The sequence below is a fragment of the Ixodes scapularis genome, unplaced genomic scaffold, assembly GCF_016920785.2.
Source record: "Ixodes scapularis isolate PalLabHiFi unplaced genomic scaffold, ASM1692078v2 PGA_scaffold5__190_contigs__length_132052651, whole genome shotgun sequence".
In the NCBI taxonomy this organism is placed as follows: Eukaryota; Metazoa; Arthropoda; class Arachnida; order Ixodida; family Ixodidae; genus Ixodes; species Ixodes scapularis.
The window spans coordinates 90,866,603-90,881,188 of record NW_024609880.1 but is presented as its reverse complement, the minus strand read 5'-3'; the positions used below and the strand labels follow the sequence as shown (position 1 = coordinate 90,881,188).

The 14,586-nt window shown below is 40.0% G+C and overlaps 1 protein-coding gene across 1 annotated transcript; it reads right to left on the bottom strand.

Moving 5' to 3' along the window:
* LOC120843591 lies at nt 1-12,853 on the bottom strand. The gene is made up of 5 exons (XM_040214994.1): nt 12,728-12,853; nt 7,163-7,314; nt 4,401-4,486; nt 1,989-2,072; nt 1-128 (listed from the first exon to the last, which is right to left on the bottom strand). Exons 1-5 carry the CDS (start codon nt 12,851-12,853, stop codon nt 1-3), a joined length of 576 nt encoding a protein of 191 aa, XP_040070928.1.
* Nucleotides 12,854-14,586: the final 1,733 nt, after the last annotated feature.

Below are 14,586 nucleotides of genomic sequence, written 5' to 3'. Positions count from 1 at the left end.
TTATTCACAACTGCTACTGTAGACTTCAACCGGAGTACCAGTGCAATATGTTTTAAATCTTTTCTCGCACTCAGTAGGTGGGTCATTTTTGGCAGCCTCGTTCAATAGTAGCATGTCACAACGATACTCTGAAAAAAATTAACGGTGGGTCAGAAATTTTGCCGTTTCTTATTTTATGCTTTATTTTTATATGGTAATAATAATAGGTTTTTCCCATTTTCCAAACAAGGTCAATATTTGGGGAGACAAGCGAAGCGAAATCTGTGTACAAACAACTTGACTCGTCCAAGGCCCCCAGATGTACAGCTGCAGTGGAGCACGTTTTGAAAAGCAAAATTCTGCACTCAACAAAAACACGCACACAAAAATCAAAAACATCCGCGAGCTTTCACATAAAAATTTAACACTATCACACATTTAAAAACAAACTGGAAATAACATTGCCGGTGGAATATAGCGTCAAAACTATTTCACGTACGATGCTAAATGATATATTGTTAATTTCAATATTTCTGAAACATCCTTTCAGAAATATCGATTGAGATTCGGTTGAGATGAATCCTTAGTACAAAGCGTATAAAGAGCGGTTACAGATCAAACACATGAAAAACAGACCCGAAGACTGTAAACCTGCTGCTTGGAAATTTTAAAATTATCATAGATATGTTTTCACATTATCTTAAAAGGATAAAAGGCACTTCGAATTCCTTTGACTAATAAAGTCAAAGGAATTCGAAGTGCAAAAGTGAAATATATTTATATATGGAGAAATACGCTAGTTTTCATGTACAGGATTGCTGACGTCAATTTTAATCATAAAATTATATACAAATTTCAAAAGAAGTTTTCCATCTAGACGTAGTCTTATGTTCCCAGAATTAATAGAACATTTTTTTATGTAGCATGAGGTTGAAGCTATAAACTTTTCGTGCGCCTAAAGCTCTGCATAAAAGTAAAATTTCGAAGTAACTCATCATGCTTAGAAAGTATTTATAAAACAAAACCCAGCAATATGTAAACATAATGCCATAAAAAATAAAAGAAACAAAAAACCTTCTTAGCACTTTGGCGTACCTGAGCGGCTTAGTCATGTTTGGCTGATTTAAGTCGAGTCTAACTAGCTAGTAATTTTTCTTTAAGCTCCACGGATGATGCGTTGCAACCCGCATACATAATTGCTTTGTAGAGTCCTGGCAGAATGGCTCAGTCTGTGTTTTGTGATCTTATAAGCCAAGATTTTGAAAGCGATGCTGCACTCTGTTGATTCACTAAATGTCACCGATGTCATTTTAGTAAAATATTTATTATCTTTACGGTCCACGCAAAATTTAAAATACATATGTTATGTTCGGAATCCTTTACAATACATGTTTGATTAATTCGTATTGGCTCTTGACTCGTTTAGATTTGACTATTTTATTTTTATATACGTCTCTTTTAGCGTTCGTTTTCGTGTTTCAAAACATATCAAGCACAAAATTTTCTTAGCTTCCTTGGTGAATCCTTGGTCGTATAAAATAGATATAATCATTCGTGCATAGTTTCAAAGATTAAGAGCTGAGGCAAAACATTATGAGAACGATAGAGAATCAAGAAATAGTTCTTACCGATACGGGACCACAGATGACAGACACGAGTTCGTTTTTGTGAAATTGAACCCTCCACTAAGCTTACCAACCGTATCACACTTACCGTTCTAGGAGAACTACAATAACAATATCATGAGCATAATTTTACTGCAAAAATATTTTAAGTGTAGGCATCGAAAACTTGCTATTACTACTACACATGTACACTCTCTATCTCTCTCGAGGCTTTCTATGTTTTGTATAATTGGGAATTATTTTTATAAAAAATATAACTTGATTCGACTCAAACAAGATTATGTACCTAATTGAGTGGAGTGAACAAAATAAACCAACACGCAACCTCTACATTTCGCATTAAGTCCCTGGCACTTTTTGGGCTAGAGAGAAGCATGAACCTACCGCTCGAGTCCTTTTTCGTAATTCTTACAATGGAGCATTTCTCGTAATCAGAGTAGAGTAGCGGATGTCCCAGTCTTCCATCAGCTGGAAAATCACGTGAATTATTTTTATTATGACCGCTTTTTTCGTTGTGTAACAAAGAATAAAGTTGGTAAAGTGTAAGAGAGACGTTTGATACTAGAGAAGACCTTAATGAAAGGAAATCCTTATAAAAACCATCGGCAAAGTACACGTATTCTTCCCACATGGAAGTGCTCAAATCAGGGCTTTGCGGTAGGCAACCATTTAATATATATTTTTACCCTTTTATCAGAATTTGTTAACTAGTAACCTTAATATTTATTGAAAATGTAAAAAGGTGTCTCGTATAAAATTGTGTAGTTAGGTGAGAGCACCATCAACTTAGTTATTCCTACTCGACGGCCAACAGAACTTGTCCTGTCAGTGTTTAAAATAACAGGACCCTTCTTTCTATTAGGAGCATAAAAGATTTCCAGGTTTAAACGTTCCGAGATACTAAAACTAAAATAGGCTCGGTACCTAAAATATGTTTGAAGGTAAACCCGACCTCTGCGCAGTAAAAAGGGTTGTACATATTGCGGTATGTAGACGCTCGTGTGTTGTTGTTACCACGTCAAAGCAATTCGGTACTTTTCTGAGCTACTTGCTGGGATAAAATTATCAAAGCCCAAGAATAATCTAAGCATCTGTATTTGATTTATATAATTATTATGGCCATACCAATAGGGGGGTATCTTGATTATAATAAAAATATACCTATATCATAGCCCCATTTCCGTAAGGAGCCAATACATTATCTTAAATTGTTTAGATATATTATTTTTCTCCGTAGAAATTTTGAAGTGGAGCAAAGTAGAAATAATACAGTTTGGTTGCTTGATTTTTGAAACCAGTTATGTCGGCTGTTAGAAATAATCAAAAACGAAAACACCCAGTAATTGTTCTAGTAAATACATGACGCATGTCCTTTTTTTATATATACCTGCTTTCCTTCTTTTTACGCAACAAATGCGAAGTCTGAAAATGTATCTCCAACCAAAAATTGAAAAGCAACCCGACGTTTCAAAACCAACACGGTTTCTTATTCAGGGTTGACTGAAGGCACGCGGACACAGCAGCAGCTCCCAACCTCTTCGTCTTCGAAAAAGAAAAGAAAAGAAAGAAAGAGAAAAGGAAAAATCAAAAAGGAGAAGTTAGGAAATTCAAAAAAATTGTAAAATAACTTGTTTATTTTACAATTTTTTCAATTTCCTAACTTCTCCTTTTTAATTTTTCCTGTCTAGGCATACAATATAGTATTAAGTAAGCAGGATGTGTCATGGGGGAGCCCTAAGACACAAGAAACCAAAAGAAGGGCACCAAAACATCAAAGATGCGATGTTTTACATTATTTAATTTCTAGGATTAAAAATGACAAAGCAGAGTGGTTCAGAAGAAAAAAAAATTACGCGCTGTGTTTTCGGTTTTTTCTAATTATCACAACCGACAGAATAACTGTGTACAAAAATTCAGCAGCAATAATGTAGCGTTTCACCGTGCTCCACTTCAGAATGTTTGTGGAGAAAAATGTATTTTCTAACACAATTTAAGGTGTGATTTTTTTATTACAAAATTTTTGGCTACAATAGGTTTTTGGGGGAAAATAAAAATATTATCGCCTGGAAGACCAAGATGAAACGCATCTCCGTAATTCTAGAAGATTTGAGTATAGTCTTACCCCTAGCATCAATGCTAGTGAGGCCACCCTGACCTTGCCAAGTCAGTCTCGTCCTAGCACACCCTCAAATATTCTAGGTCGAATATCCGAGATACCGAGTGCAGTAGAAAAGGAGCCGAGCCTAATCTTGCCGGCTCATTCTCATTCTTTCTCTAGCAAGTCTCGCTCCAGCCAGCTGTGATGCCGACGCTGCGACGTTCGCTGTTTCTGTTTCGACGCTCATTTTTCTTTGTTTCTGGCAAAAGTTCGCCAAATAAACCATTATTTTCGATTTACGCTCGCCAAGCAGCTGTTCCATCCGCGACAATATTCGATCCGACACGCGTGTTCGATTTCAAAAGAAACCACCGTGGTAGTCTCGCCATCCTTGCAACGTTCAAATGCTTGTCATGTAACAATTCATGTTCATACATAGGTGAGTTTGATTTAATTAGTAGTTTGTGAATAACTTGTCCAATGTATTGATATTGGCTTCACTAATTTAATGACGATACTATACTACGGATTCTTGAAAGCTTTTTATGATATCCACAGCCACTTGCTCTAATTATGTAGCGTCAAAATAACCATTAAACTCTCGCAGAGTATTTTCGTGAGTTGCCTTCCTAAATAATCTGTGATCTTCACTACACAATAATAAATTACTGTTAAATTTATAATGAATCAACCCATACCACTTTGTCTGGTAAAATTGAGCACGTTCGGGCCTGGGTGTTTGCCAGTGGTTTCCAAGAACAATGTTTGCTGATTTGAAATCCTCCTGTTATAGAAAAAAAACAAAAAAACATTTCGAGTAAAATACGGAAGTCTCGAGCTTTTTGAAAACAATCCCGTAGTAACACTTAAAATACTGACTGCGTTACAAAAGTATTATATTAGCTTGATTATGCTGCAAAGATCGACAGATATAGAACGTGTTAAGCTACCAAACACACGAAGTGCGTGGGTAGCGCCTGTTTTACCTGTTGGATGAGTGTGGCGCTGATGTGTGCAGGGCAGAACCACACACTTTATGTGTATTGTAGCTCAACGTGTTTCGTGTCTCAGTTTTTGTCAGCATAGTCAAGCTGGTCTTAATTTTGATAGAAATGAGAGTACCAGCATTATGTCTTAAAAAGCAGATTGAACAAAAACAACTTTTGCTTTAGAAGTCTATCGCGTTTTCTTGCTTCAAAAACTGTGCAACTGTTACCCTATTGTTACTATACCATTGCTTTCCGCACGATGATATTAGAATGTATATATATTTAAGAGATTACAGGCATTTTCAGTTGCAGGCTGTACTAATTTTTACAGCTCAAAATAGACCCTTTTTTAAAGTCCACCAAGCAAGAGTGGCGTTTGCCATTCCTTGGGCACGAGGCGTGGGGTTAGACCCGAGTTCTTTCCGAATAAAAATATATCTTTATTAGCTTTGAAAAAATACAGGTGTGAGCGTGCTGGCCCACGAAAGCAAAGATGCTTGTATGTGGGACCAGGCAGCCAACCAAATACCGTGACACATTGAACACTGGAGAAACAAAACAAACAAACAGCAATGTAGGCATTTGGGCAACGAATACGCACTAAGTAATTATTTAATTATTATTGCGCGAGCGTGAGGCACCATTCTCTTACATTTCGTTTTACCGCACGAAAAGATGACAAGTTCGGCAAAGATTCTGGCAAACAGTTGAACATCGAAGGGACATAGTGTCGTCTTAACTTTTTTCCATAGTTTGTTTGTATCTTAAAGACCTTGAACCTATCTGTACGCCGCAAGTTTCTTTTTTTTACTTCTTGTTTAAATGTTCTACTATAATAATTACTTGTTATTATCACATATTTATGAAACTGATTAAATGACAATACTTCTAACGCGCGCATTTTTTCTTCAATGATCTAGTTTATCGAACACTGACGCGTAAGAAATGTTGTTTACACTATGTTTTATGATTCTATCAATTCCCTGTTTTTTGTACTCTGAACAATTCCCATATATCGTAATCCCATACCGTATAAAAGATTCTCCTAGCGATCTGAAAATAGTTATCCGCAAGTTTACAGAACATACACTTTTTAGCTTGTAAAGATACGCCGATACCACCCGCATTCTCTTAATAATATATTGGATTTGTTGGTCCCAAAGGAGAGGTGTGTCAAATATTAACCCCAAATATTTAACCGAGCAGTCATAAGGTTATGGTCTACACGTACAAATGTGTTGAGCATGTTCATGAAGGTGAAGATATATGTTTGGTACTAGAGTAATTTGTTTATGGGGATTACGAAAACAAACTAATTTAGTTTTATTGACGTTCACAGAAATGAGATTACTTGAGAACCAGTTAACTAATACATGGTTGAAAAAACCCCGAGACTGCGGGTAAACGACACAACACTATAAAGTCTCTATTGTGTGTTGTGTCGTTTACCCGCAGTCTCGGGGTTTTTTCAACCATGTGCAATGTACACCAGCTCGTTTGCGCCCTTACTTTTTGTTAACTAATACATCTATATCGCTTTGAAGCAGCGGAACCGCCTGGTTATAGTTGTCATGCGGTAGGAATAGAACGGTATCATCCGCGTACTGAAACATTCTAGATCGTAGTTGTAATAACCCTAGATCATTGAGATATATATTAAACAATAACGGACCTAGTGTACCCTGTGGCACGCCGCAATCGACTCTGAGTTTTGTACTAGTGCTGCTTCCAATTTAACCATCTGAAACCTGTTTGTAAAGTTGTCAGTGAAGAATTTCTGAAACGGGCCCCTGAAACCATGCTTATTGAGTTTTGATAGGAGGAGTGCGTGATTAATTGTATCAAATGCCTTGGATAAGTCCAAAAACAAGGCAAGGGCTATTTTATTATTTTCAAGCGTTTCATTAACACAGTCCGAGAAAACTTCAAGTAATGAAATAGTGCTCCTTTGTTGCCTGAAACGTATTGCCCGTCGTTCAATAACGAAAATCTCTCACAGAAGTCATTCATACATATTTGTACCCATTTTTCGAGAATGTGAGCAATTGTTGGTAATATCGATATCGGCCTATAGTTTCCTAATTCTTTCTTACTTTTTAATGCAACCCTCGTGCCTATTTACTAGCTCAGAGTGCCTGCCCAAACAATGGTGGGGTCGCATACTTGACGCAGCAGCTACTAGATGGCACGCACATTTGAAAAGGGTCTATTCAGTTATGAAAGAATCTTTCAGAGAGTTGTATGCATAACTGCCTCACTATTAATTTCTTTTTTCCGGTTAAAAAAATATTGAATGATTTCTTCTCATCTATTTACACCTAAGGATATATGCAACTGCGATATATTGTTTTTTTCTCATTGATTTGTTATACAATTATTTTCACTTAACGCTTTCTAATGCGAAATCTTTTGGGGAATAGCTCGGCGTATTGCTAAATAGCATGAAACAAAAATCAAGATATGTTGCTTACCTAGATCCAAATTTAGCGCCCAGTTCTAAGGTATATTCATTTTCCTTCAACTTGCCGTTGATTTGTGCATATTCACATGTTGGTTCTCCTAGTTGCGTCGTCACTGTGTATGTTCGTTTCTTGACCCAGTGTCTTCCAGGTAATTCAACAATCTAAAATATACAAGCAACATCCTATATCAAAATTCTACGCATATATGACTGAAAATTAATAATGGCACTGAGAGCATAACTTAGCTTTTACTAACTAAGGCTACCGAAAAGAAAAAAAAAACCTTCGTTTTTTCAGCTAATAGCGAGGACTCATTCGTGCCAATATTATTTGCTTTCTATCTGCAATGGCACCAACACGCAGCTACCATATTCAAGACTGAGGTCGAACTAATTTAAAAGTGCTTCTCTTTCAGATATTCTGAAAATACAAATCTCTATGTCGCACGTTGCTTTTCGCATTATCTACACTATTGTGTTGTTAGGGTAGGTTCCTAAAAAAAAGGTACACGTAAGTGGTGTGCTCAAAACGCGATGTCGAACACTGTCTAATTCTTTGGATGATTATCTGCGTAATTTTGCTGTACTTGTTTTCTGTTATTCAAATATTTGGGGCCAAAATCTACACAAGGGGACCGAGCGGAACGGAAGGACCAGGACATTGCAGTCAGCTGCGAGTCTCCAGCTCCTCACCGCTATACAATCGCAGTAGACGACAGCTGTCCTTGTCACTTGTTTCCGCTTGGTCCTGTCGTGTAAATTAAGACCCTTGCTGGATTCCACTTAGGATTAAAGGTTCAATAAACCACGCATATTCAGGTCGTATTAAATGTTTTCTTTACAGAAAGAAGCTGAACTTGTGAATGACAGGCCAAATGTCTCACAGGAAAGCAACCACCCACTGCTCGAAACCTACATTTTGTGCTCCGGGAGACGAAATAAAACATGGACGCAACAGAGTTATGCATGGAAACATGAGTTTTTCCATTGTTTGTTCCTGAACGACTAAAAGACGACACGTCTAGAAAAAACAACGCATATGAGAATAAAAAAAAATGTAAATTTAAATTTTATAAATGTCTAATGAAAAAGAAGCAACTAAACAAAAAGAAACATTATGTATAACAAGAAATAGGTTAAACGTTCATTCAATATCAACGAAAAAACGCAAATATTTTTATTCACTTGCAGCGTCACAAACGCAGCCTTTTGTATTCGGTTCTTAGGCTAGGGAGAAATTAAAACAGACGTTTGTTCTTAATGTAACACTTTAAATATATAAAAACATCCATTTTGTCTCTAATTTAAAATTTATTACCTGAGACAATATATTAGAGCGCGTTTATGACGGTATATATATTACACTCCTGAAAGAAAATATAGGTTCGGCTGTAATGCACTAAGTGATGACAGGAGACTATGTTTTTCAGTTGGAGATGCCGTTAAATAGCAAGTTTTTTTTTGCGTTACTCTCATCAGAATTTTATTTCGAGGTATTATTCAGGTTAACATCTCACAGAAAAATCTATTTTTCTTTACGATATCTCTGGTGTGCCACTAGCGAGAAGACGAATACAATTGTTAAAATATACAGTTACTGTATTTTTATTAGAGTAGTTTTTTTATCATCTTCTGGCAAGGGGAAACGGTAGTGGTTTCCGCGTAATCTTCAAAGTAAACACTAATATAAAGGCAAGAAACCACGAAAAATAATTTTAAATAACTGTCAGATTCATTCCGAAATGACTTTTCAAGCTGTTATTGAACGATCAGGTATCGCAGTATTTATACTTCAAGTAAAACAGTAACTGAGGTGCAGAAGCCAATTGCAAGTGAACAAAATTCACAAAAACTCAAACGTCATATTTTGTTAAGACAAAACTTATTTTAATTGGCTAGTTGAAAGCCAAGGCACGAAGCGTTTTTTTTTTTTTTTAATTTACTATTGCAGGTTTTCTCTTTGCCCTCTATAAGCATGCATCATTCTGAACTTCTGTTTCCAGCCAACTGCGTGCGATTTTCCTCCGCGAGGTGAACGATTAACTTAAGCACATTGTTAGTAATTACCTATTTAGAGCCCTCTCAGTTCTAGCGCGCAACCTCTAAATAACATGGTATGTAGAAGTATAACGCAAGTAAGGGTCAAGACATGCACCTTCCCTGAAAGAGGTGCTCGTGACGTTTTTTGTCGTGTCAGTATTTATTCGCACTCTGAGCAGCACCAAGACGACTTTGAGTTCACTTCCTATCGAAAAATAACGTTTCGTGGATCTATTAAAAACAGGCAGTTTTTGCACAGAGAGTTGAATTTATAGGGGTGACTCCTGTGAGAGTGATCGAGACGCTGCAGAAGAGTGTAAGAAAAAAAACAAAAAACAACGCCGCTACTGTTAGCGAACTTACGTGTCGCCAAATGTAACTAAATTTAGTAAGCCTCTAATGGTCAAAATGAATTATCAGAATAAGTAACTGCAAGGATGCATATACAAGCGTGCATAGGCAGAACACATTGTCTCCCCTTTTCATCTTTAAGATTGACACATTTCAATTTTGATAAAGTATTTTAAACTCCTCTCTACCATATTACAATTATCTAGTTAAACATGGTTCTTCTGTAGAAAAGCCTCGAGACTAGGTGGCATGGTGTGAATAAAAAAAAAAACGTTGAGCCTTTCCACTCTCGTGAAGAAGGAAGACTAGCGGAGCTGTATTCGATACATTGTGTGTTTCTTCTTCGTCGTCGTCTGTTTTTCGCGCTGTTTCCTACGATGAATTCCCACCAACGTACCAAGCTATCCATTCTTCGATTATAGCTGGAAAGGTTGGCGCCCTCTACGAGTGACGGCGGAAACCATACTGGTTATGTGCTTGCCGCCGTCGCTTATAGATGGCGGTAGCTGTCCCGGTAGGTTTATGTCGACATACACGGACACGATCCTGGGGACACGATCCTGGTTATCCTGACAATCTTTTGGTCGCCTGCACGTGGGAAACCTAGCACGAATAACAATTGAGCACTCCTTTCGCCCGGGTCGACGACTATGGGTTGGTTGTCAGCCAAAGAAATGCCCCTTCGTCCTGACGACCATCGAATTCCCTGGGCATCTGGCAACACCGCAACTCATCAAGCCCTTAGATACGAAAGTTCAAGTTTCAGAGACTTTCCACACTAAACATCTCTAAAGAAATTGTGTAATTTTTTGGGGCTTCCAAATTTGCTTGCTTGCTCTTACCGAGTTGTGCACGACTGATGAAACAATTTACTGATCTACTGGTACCCAAGCAACAATATTTTGCGCCTCTTCAGTAAAAGAAAAATGCAGTGTCTGGTTGTTTAGCGAAAAAGTCGCCAGCTGACTCTACAATGCTCCTTCATCTGATTACTGAAACAGAACTGCGACTCGTCGGCGACGCGTCAATGGTAGCTCTCGGTGTTGCTCTTCATCAGAACGTCAATGGCTGGCAGCCAATCAAATTTTCTCGCACAAACTGAAGAATCCAGAACAAAAGCACAGCACCATTCCACGCGAACTTTTGACTGTGTACCTTGCCATCAAAGACCTCAACCACTTCCTCGAGGGAGAAAATTTTAATGTTCTTAGATACCATAAGCTCACGCTCGCATTCCAACGGAACCGCAGCGACAACAAATCACGTGAGATCCGGAACCTCGGTATCATACCAGAGTAAACCTTGGTTCTCCGTCATGCCAGTGGCTATGAAAACACTGCTGTGAATACAATATATTTCGTCGGTGCTATTTCATTAACTGATCCAGTGGACCAAAAAGAGCTGGCAACCGCGAAGGGTGACGTTCCTGAGCTGCAACGCTTGCGCGCCTCTCCTGGATCGCTGAAGTTCGCCAACGTTCCCTCACACTTTTCTCCGGTAACGACTAGCTGCGAAACTTCAACTGCGTGTCACGCCCATTCGAATCACCAGCGTTTCATCTCGCTCTTTTTATCATCTCTAAAACAAGCGCAACCATGGTATCCCAGCATCACAGAAGTTAAGAACTGCTTATTTCTTCTAGTCGATAATGAACCTGGACGTCCATCGCTGGGCGCGAACGTGCATTCAATGCCGACGCGTCGGTATCACGCGACACACAATCACCCCCTGTGACCTTTTCGCCCACCAGACTTCAGGTTCACGCACGTCCACATTGGTCTAATGGGTCCCTTTCATTATCACGGGTAGCCCAGAATTTGCTGACGTGTGTGGACAGATTCACGAGATTGCCTGACGCATTCCCCGTCCCTGACATGGCAACAGAGACAGTCGCCGGAGCCTTCATCGACAAGTGGCTGCCCAGTTTCAGCTACCCTGCTGCGGTCAGCACCGACAGGGGAAAGCAATTACAACCGAACCTGTTTCCACTTTCATCCCCATCTTGGGCGTCCGACATATCCACGTCACCGCCCATAATCAGTCGACCAACGGCATGGTGGAACAGCTTCACCGCCAGTTGAAAGCCGCTCTCGTCATCTACAATCCTCCAAAACATTGGGCCCACCACATTTCCATCGTTCTCCTAGGCCTTCGCCCGCCGCTCAAGGCAGGTCTTGCCTGTTTTCCAGCCAAATTAGTCTATGGTGCACCACTGTTTCTACCTGGACAATTATTTTCTTCCCCTTCCCCCAATTCAAGAAAGACCCCCATGGCTACATCTACGGCCTTCGACGAACCTTTCGTCTCCTCTGGCCTGTTCTTCCACCTGAACGGAGCCGTCCTTAGTTAGCCAAGACCTCGAGACGTGCTCTCATGTTTTCTGGCGACACAACAAGATTCGTCGGCCTCTGGTACCGGCCTACGAATAACCGTTTTGAGAACTTGATCGCCAAGCCAAGACGTTCACAAAGGACATCAATCAACGGCCGTAATGATTTAGTAGCAAACGACCGGATCAAACCGGTGTAATAACAATAAACTATCCTTGAATTGACAGTGAGTGTGCAGGCAAGCTGGTGATAGCTAGTCATGTCCTATAACACCTGAGACCTCAGGCTGTGAGTGTCGCCTGCTCAGAAGGATAGGAAGGTAATAAATGAAAACTGTTACTGCTATTGGTGATTAAGCATAGTCTTGAATATTTAATGTCTGTGCGTGCGCTTGACCTCTTTGGTGTCATGTGTGTTCTCTCCATTTGGAACTGTTTTCAACAAAGGAGATTTCTGCGTAGTGTGTGGTTGGGAAGGGCTTCGTGGGTATATATAGGATGGTTGAGAGATAAACCAGTTTCCTGAGTTTAAGACGTCCCTTTTTGTGTCTGCTCCTTCTACAAAAAAGGTTTCCAATTTCTTCCACCACAGACTATCCTTGTTCCAACTTCAACCCCTCCTGCCTTTTCAGCACCGTCAGTGCGGGCATCTATATCAAAATGCGTTACAGTGACCCTCTTAGGTCCTGCGGCTCTACAGGGGTGAGCTTAACGGCGACACTCACAGCCTGCTCAGGCTGTGAGTGTCGTCTGCTCGGAAGCATAGGAAGGTAATAAATACAAAATGTTACTACTATTAGTGATTAAGCATGATCTTGAATATTTTATGTCAGAAAGTAATAGTGAATAACGAACCTTTGTTGCATTTTGACATGGAAAGTTTTCCGGGTCATCCTCTGGTAGTGGAGTTGCCTCACCTGTACCTTGAGAGTAACTACAAATTGAAAGACAGAAAATAACGAGAAGCGACAGCAAATACATTTTGAGATTCAGCCTGAAATAATATTTTCAGATGTGCTGCTACGACGGTGGGTTCCAGTATTTATACTTCAACAAAAACAATTGCTTAGATGCTCAAACCAATCACAAGTAAGAAAACGCGCAGGTGGAATAAAAACGGCTTTTAAATTTTTTTCGTTATGTCAAGACTTACTTCAATTGGCTATTTGAGAAAAAAAGGAGGCGTTCCAATCATTTTGGGAGAGAGAAAAAATTTAATTACACCGCTCATGTCCCTGGAGTTCGATTCACTTTGACGTCACGGCAGCTGTGGCCGTCTCCAGTTTCTGACGCGCTCGTTATGTTAGGCATATGGCTTCTGAAAGCTGCATATGACTCAGCGCCTTCAAAAATATCCATGATACTGAGTGTAATATTCCCATTGTCCGCCTTTAAGAATTCTCGAATCTTTATATGGTCAGAATACCTCAAGACGCAGTTTTAATTTTTTCGAGCATCTTATTCAACATTTGATCCAGCAAGATCTTTCTTGTGACTTTAGTGTACTGAAGGCGCGATTTCGGAGTGCGGGAAAGCATCTCCAAATGCCCCTTTGCGAACCCATGACTTCCTCGCCACTACGCCGAAGCCTCCTCGAGCAGGATTATGCTTATGTCTCTGTCACGCCTTTTATTAGTAAAGCTAGTGGCGCTTCGGGCTAAGACTATAACGGTGTTATGTCTCGGATGCACGTAAGAGCGGCGCAGAGTTCTTTTCCAAAGCAGGAAGTGTCAATTTAGATCTTGGAGAATGGTGCCACAGTGCGATCGCGCAATGTGAGAGTTTCGCGGCACAGTGGGGCCGCGAGCACTATCGGTCCATCCTGGCTGTCATTTGTGCATTTGCTCCCTCGTGTGGATGCGCTTGGGAGACGGACAAAACGCGGATATGATGAATCCGTCTGCGAATCAGTCCGTCATGTGAATCCGCCATCAATGGCAAGTGCTATCAATTTTGAACTGAAGAAAATTAATTGCGCAGCACCATTTGGTGGGAACGCTAGCGCCACTAAAAACCCCTTGACGTGTTTGGGTTAGTTCCATAACTGGCGTCAAGGTGCCAGCGCACAAGTCCCTTGCAGCACTTAGAAGCAGATGGTAGTGTAGCCCTGAAATTAGAGACACTTGAAAACAAATGGCAGCACGAGACTGAGTTTTGGCATGTGTCTCTCGCGTTCACACAATTGTGGTTGTCGGCAGTAGCAAAAATGTGAACCGTGAATTTTATCGAGGGCGTTGTCCTTGCCGACTCTCAGACTACCGGGTAAACTTTCGGTTCCAGTGAAATACGACCACGCGATTTGTCACTTTGCTTATGAACTGAAAGGAAAGCTGAGGAGGAAATAGTTGGAAAATCAGTTCATGGTTTCTTCGACAACGTTGTTTAAAAGAGCTTTTTTTCGTTCGTTTGTCAACGCGCAGTGCGCTTTTCTTTTCTACCTTCACAATGAAGTACTGCCAAAACGTTAGTAAATAACCGCGACAGATACAACATTTTGTATAAAACGGATGTGACCCAGTTGAAAAAGAACTCCTCATACCCTTCACATTCCACATCATCAGTAAACACCCTACTTCTAAAGGCGCTTGCCACGCAATGTTGTCAGTAGTTTCAAAGGACGACAAATGAACTTGAACCCGACCTCCCGTAGGTGGAAGCAAACTGGGTGCAAATACAAGGACCAGTCCGATAGCGGGTACCTTTAGCAGTCATGG

Coding starts and splice junctions, on each gene's coding strand:
- LOC120843591 (XM_040214994.1), bottom strand. CDS start 12,853: ATGTATTTGCTGTCGCTTCTCGTTATTTTCTGTCTTTCAATTTGTAGT. Junction 2,073..4,400: donor CAATTTTACCAGACAAAGTG/GTATGGGTTGAT, acceptor GTGATTTTCCAG/CTGATGGAAGACTGGGACAT. Junction 129..1,988: donor TACGAAAAAGGACTCGAGCG/GTAGGTTCATGC, acceptor AATTTTTTTCAG/AGTATCGTTGTGACATGCTA.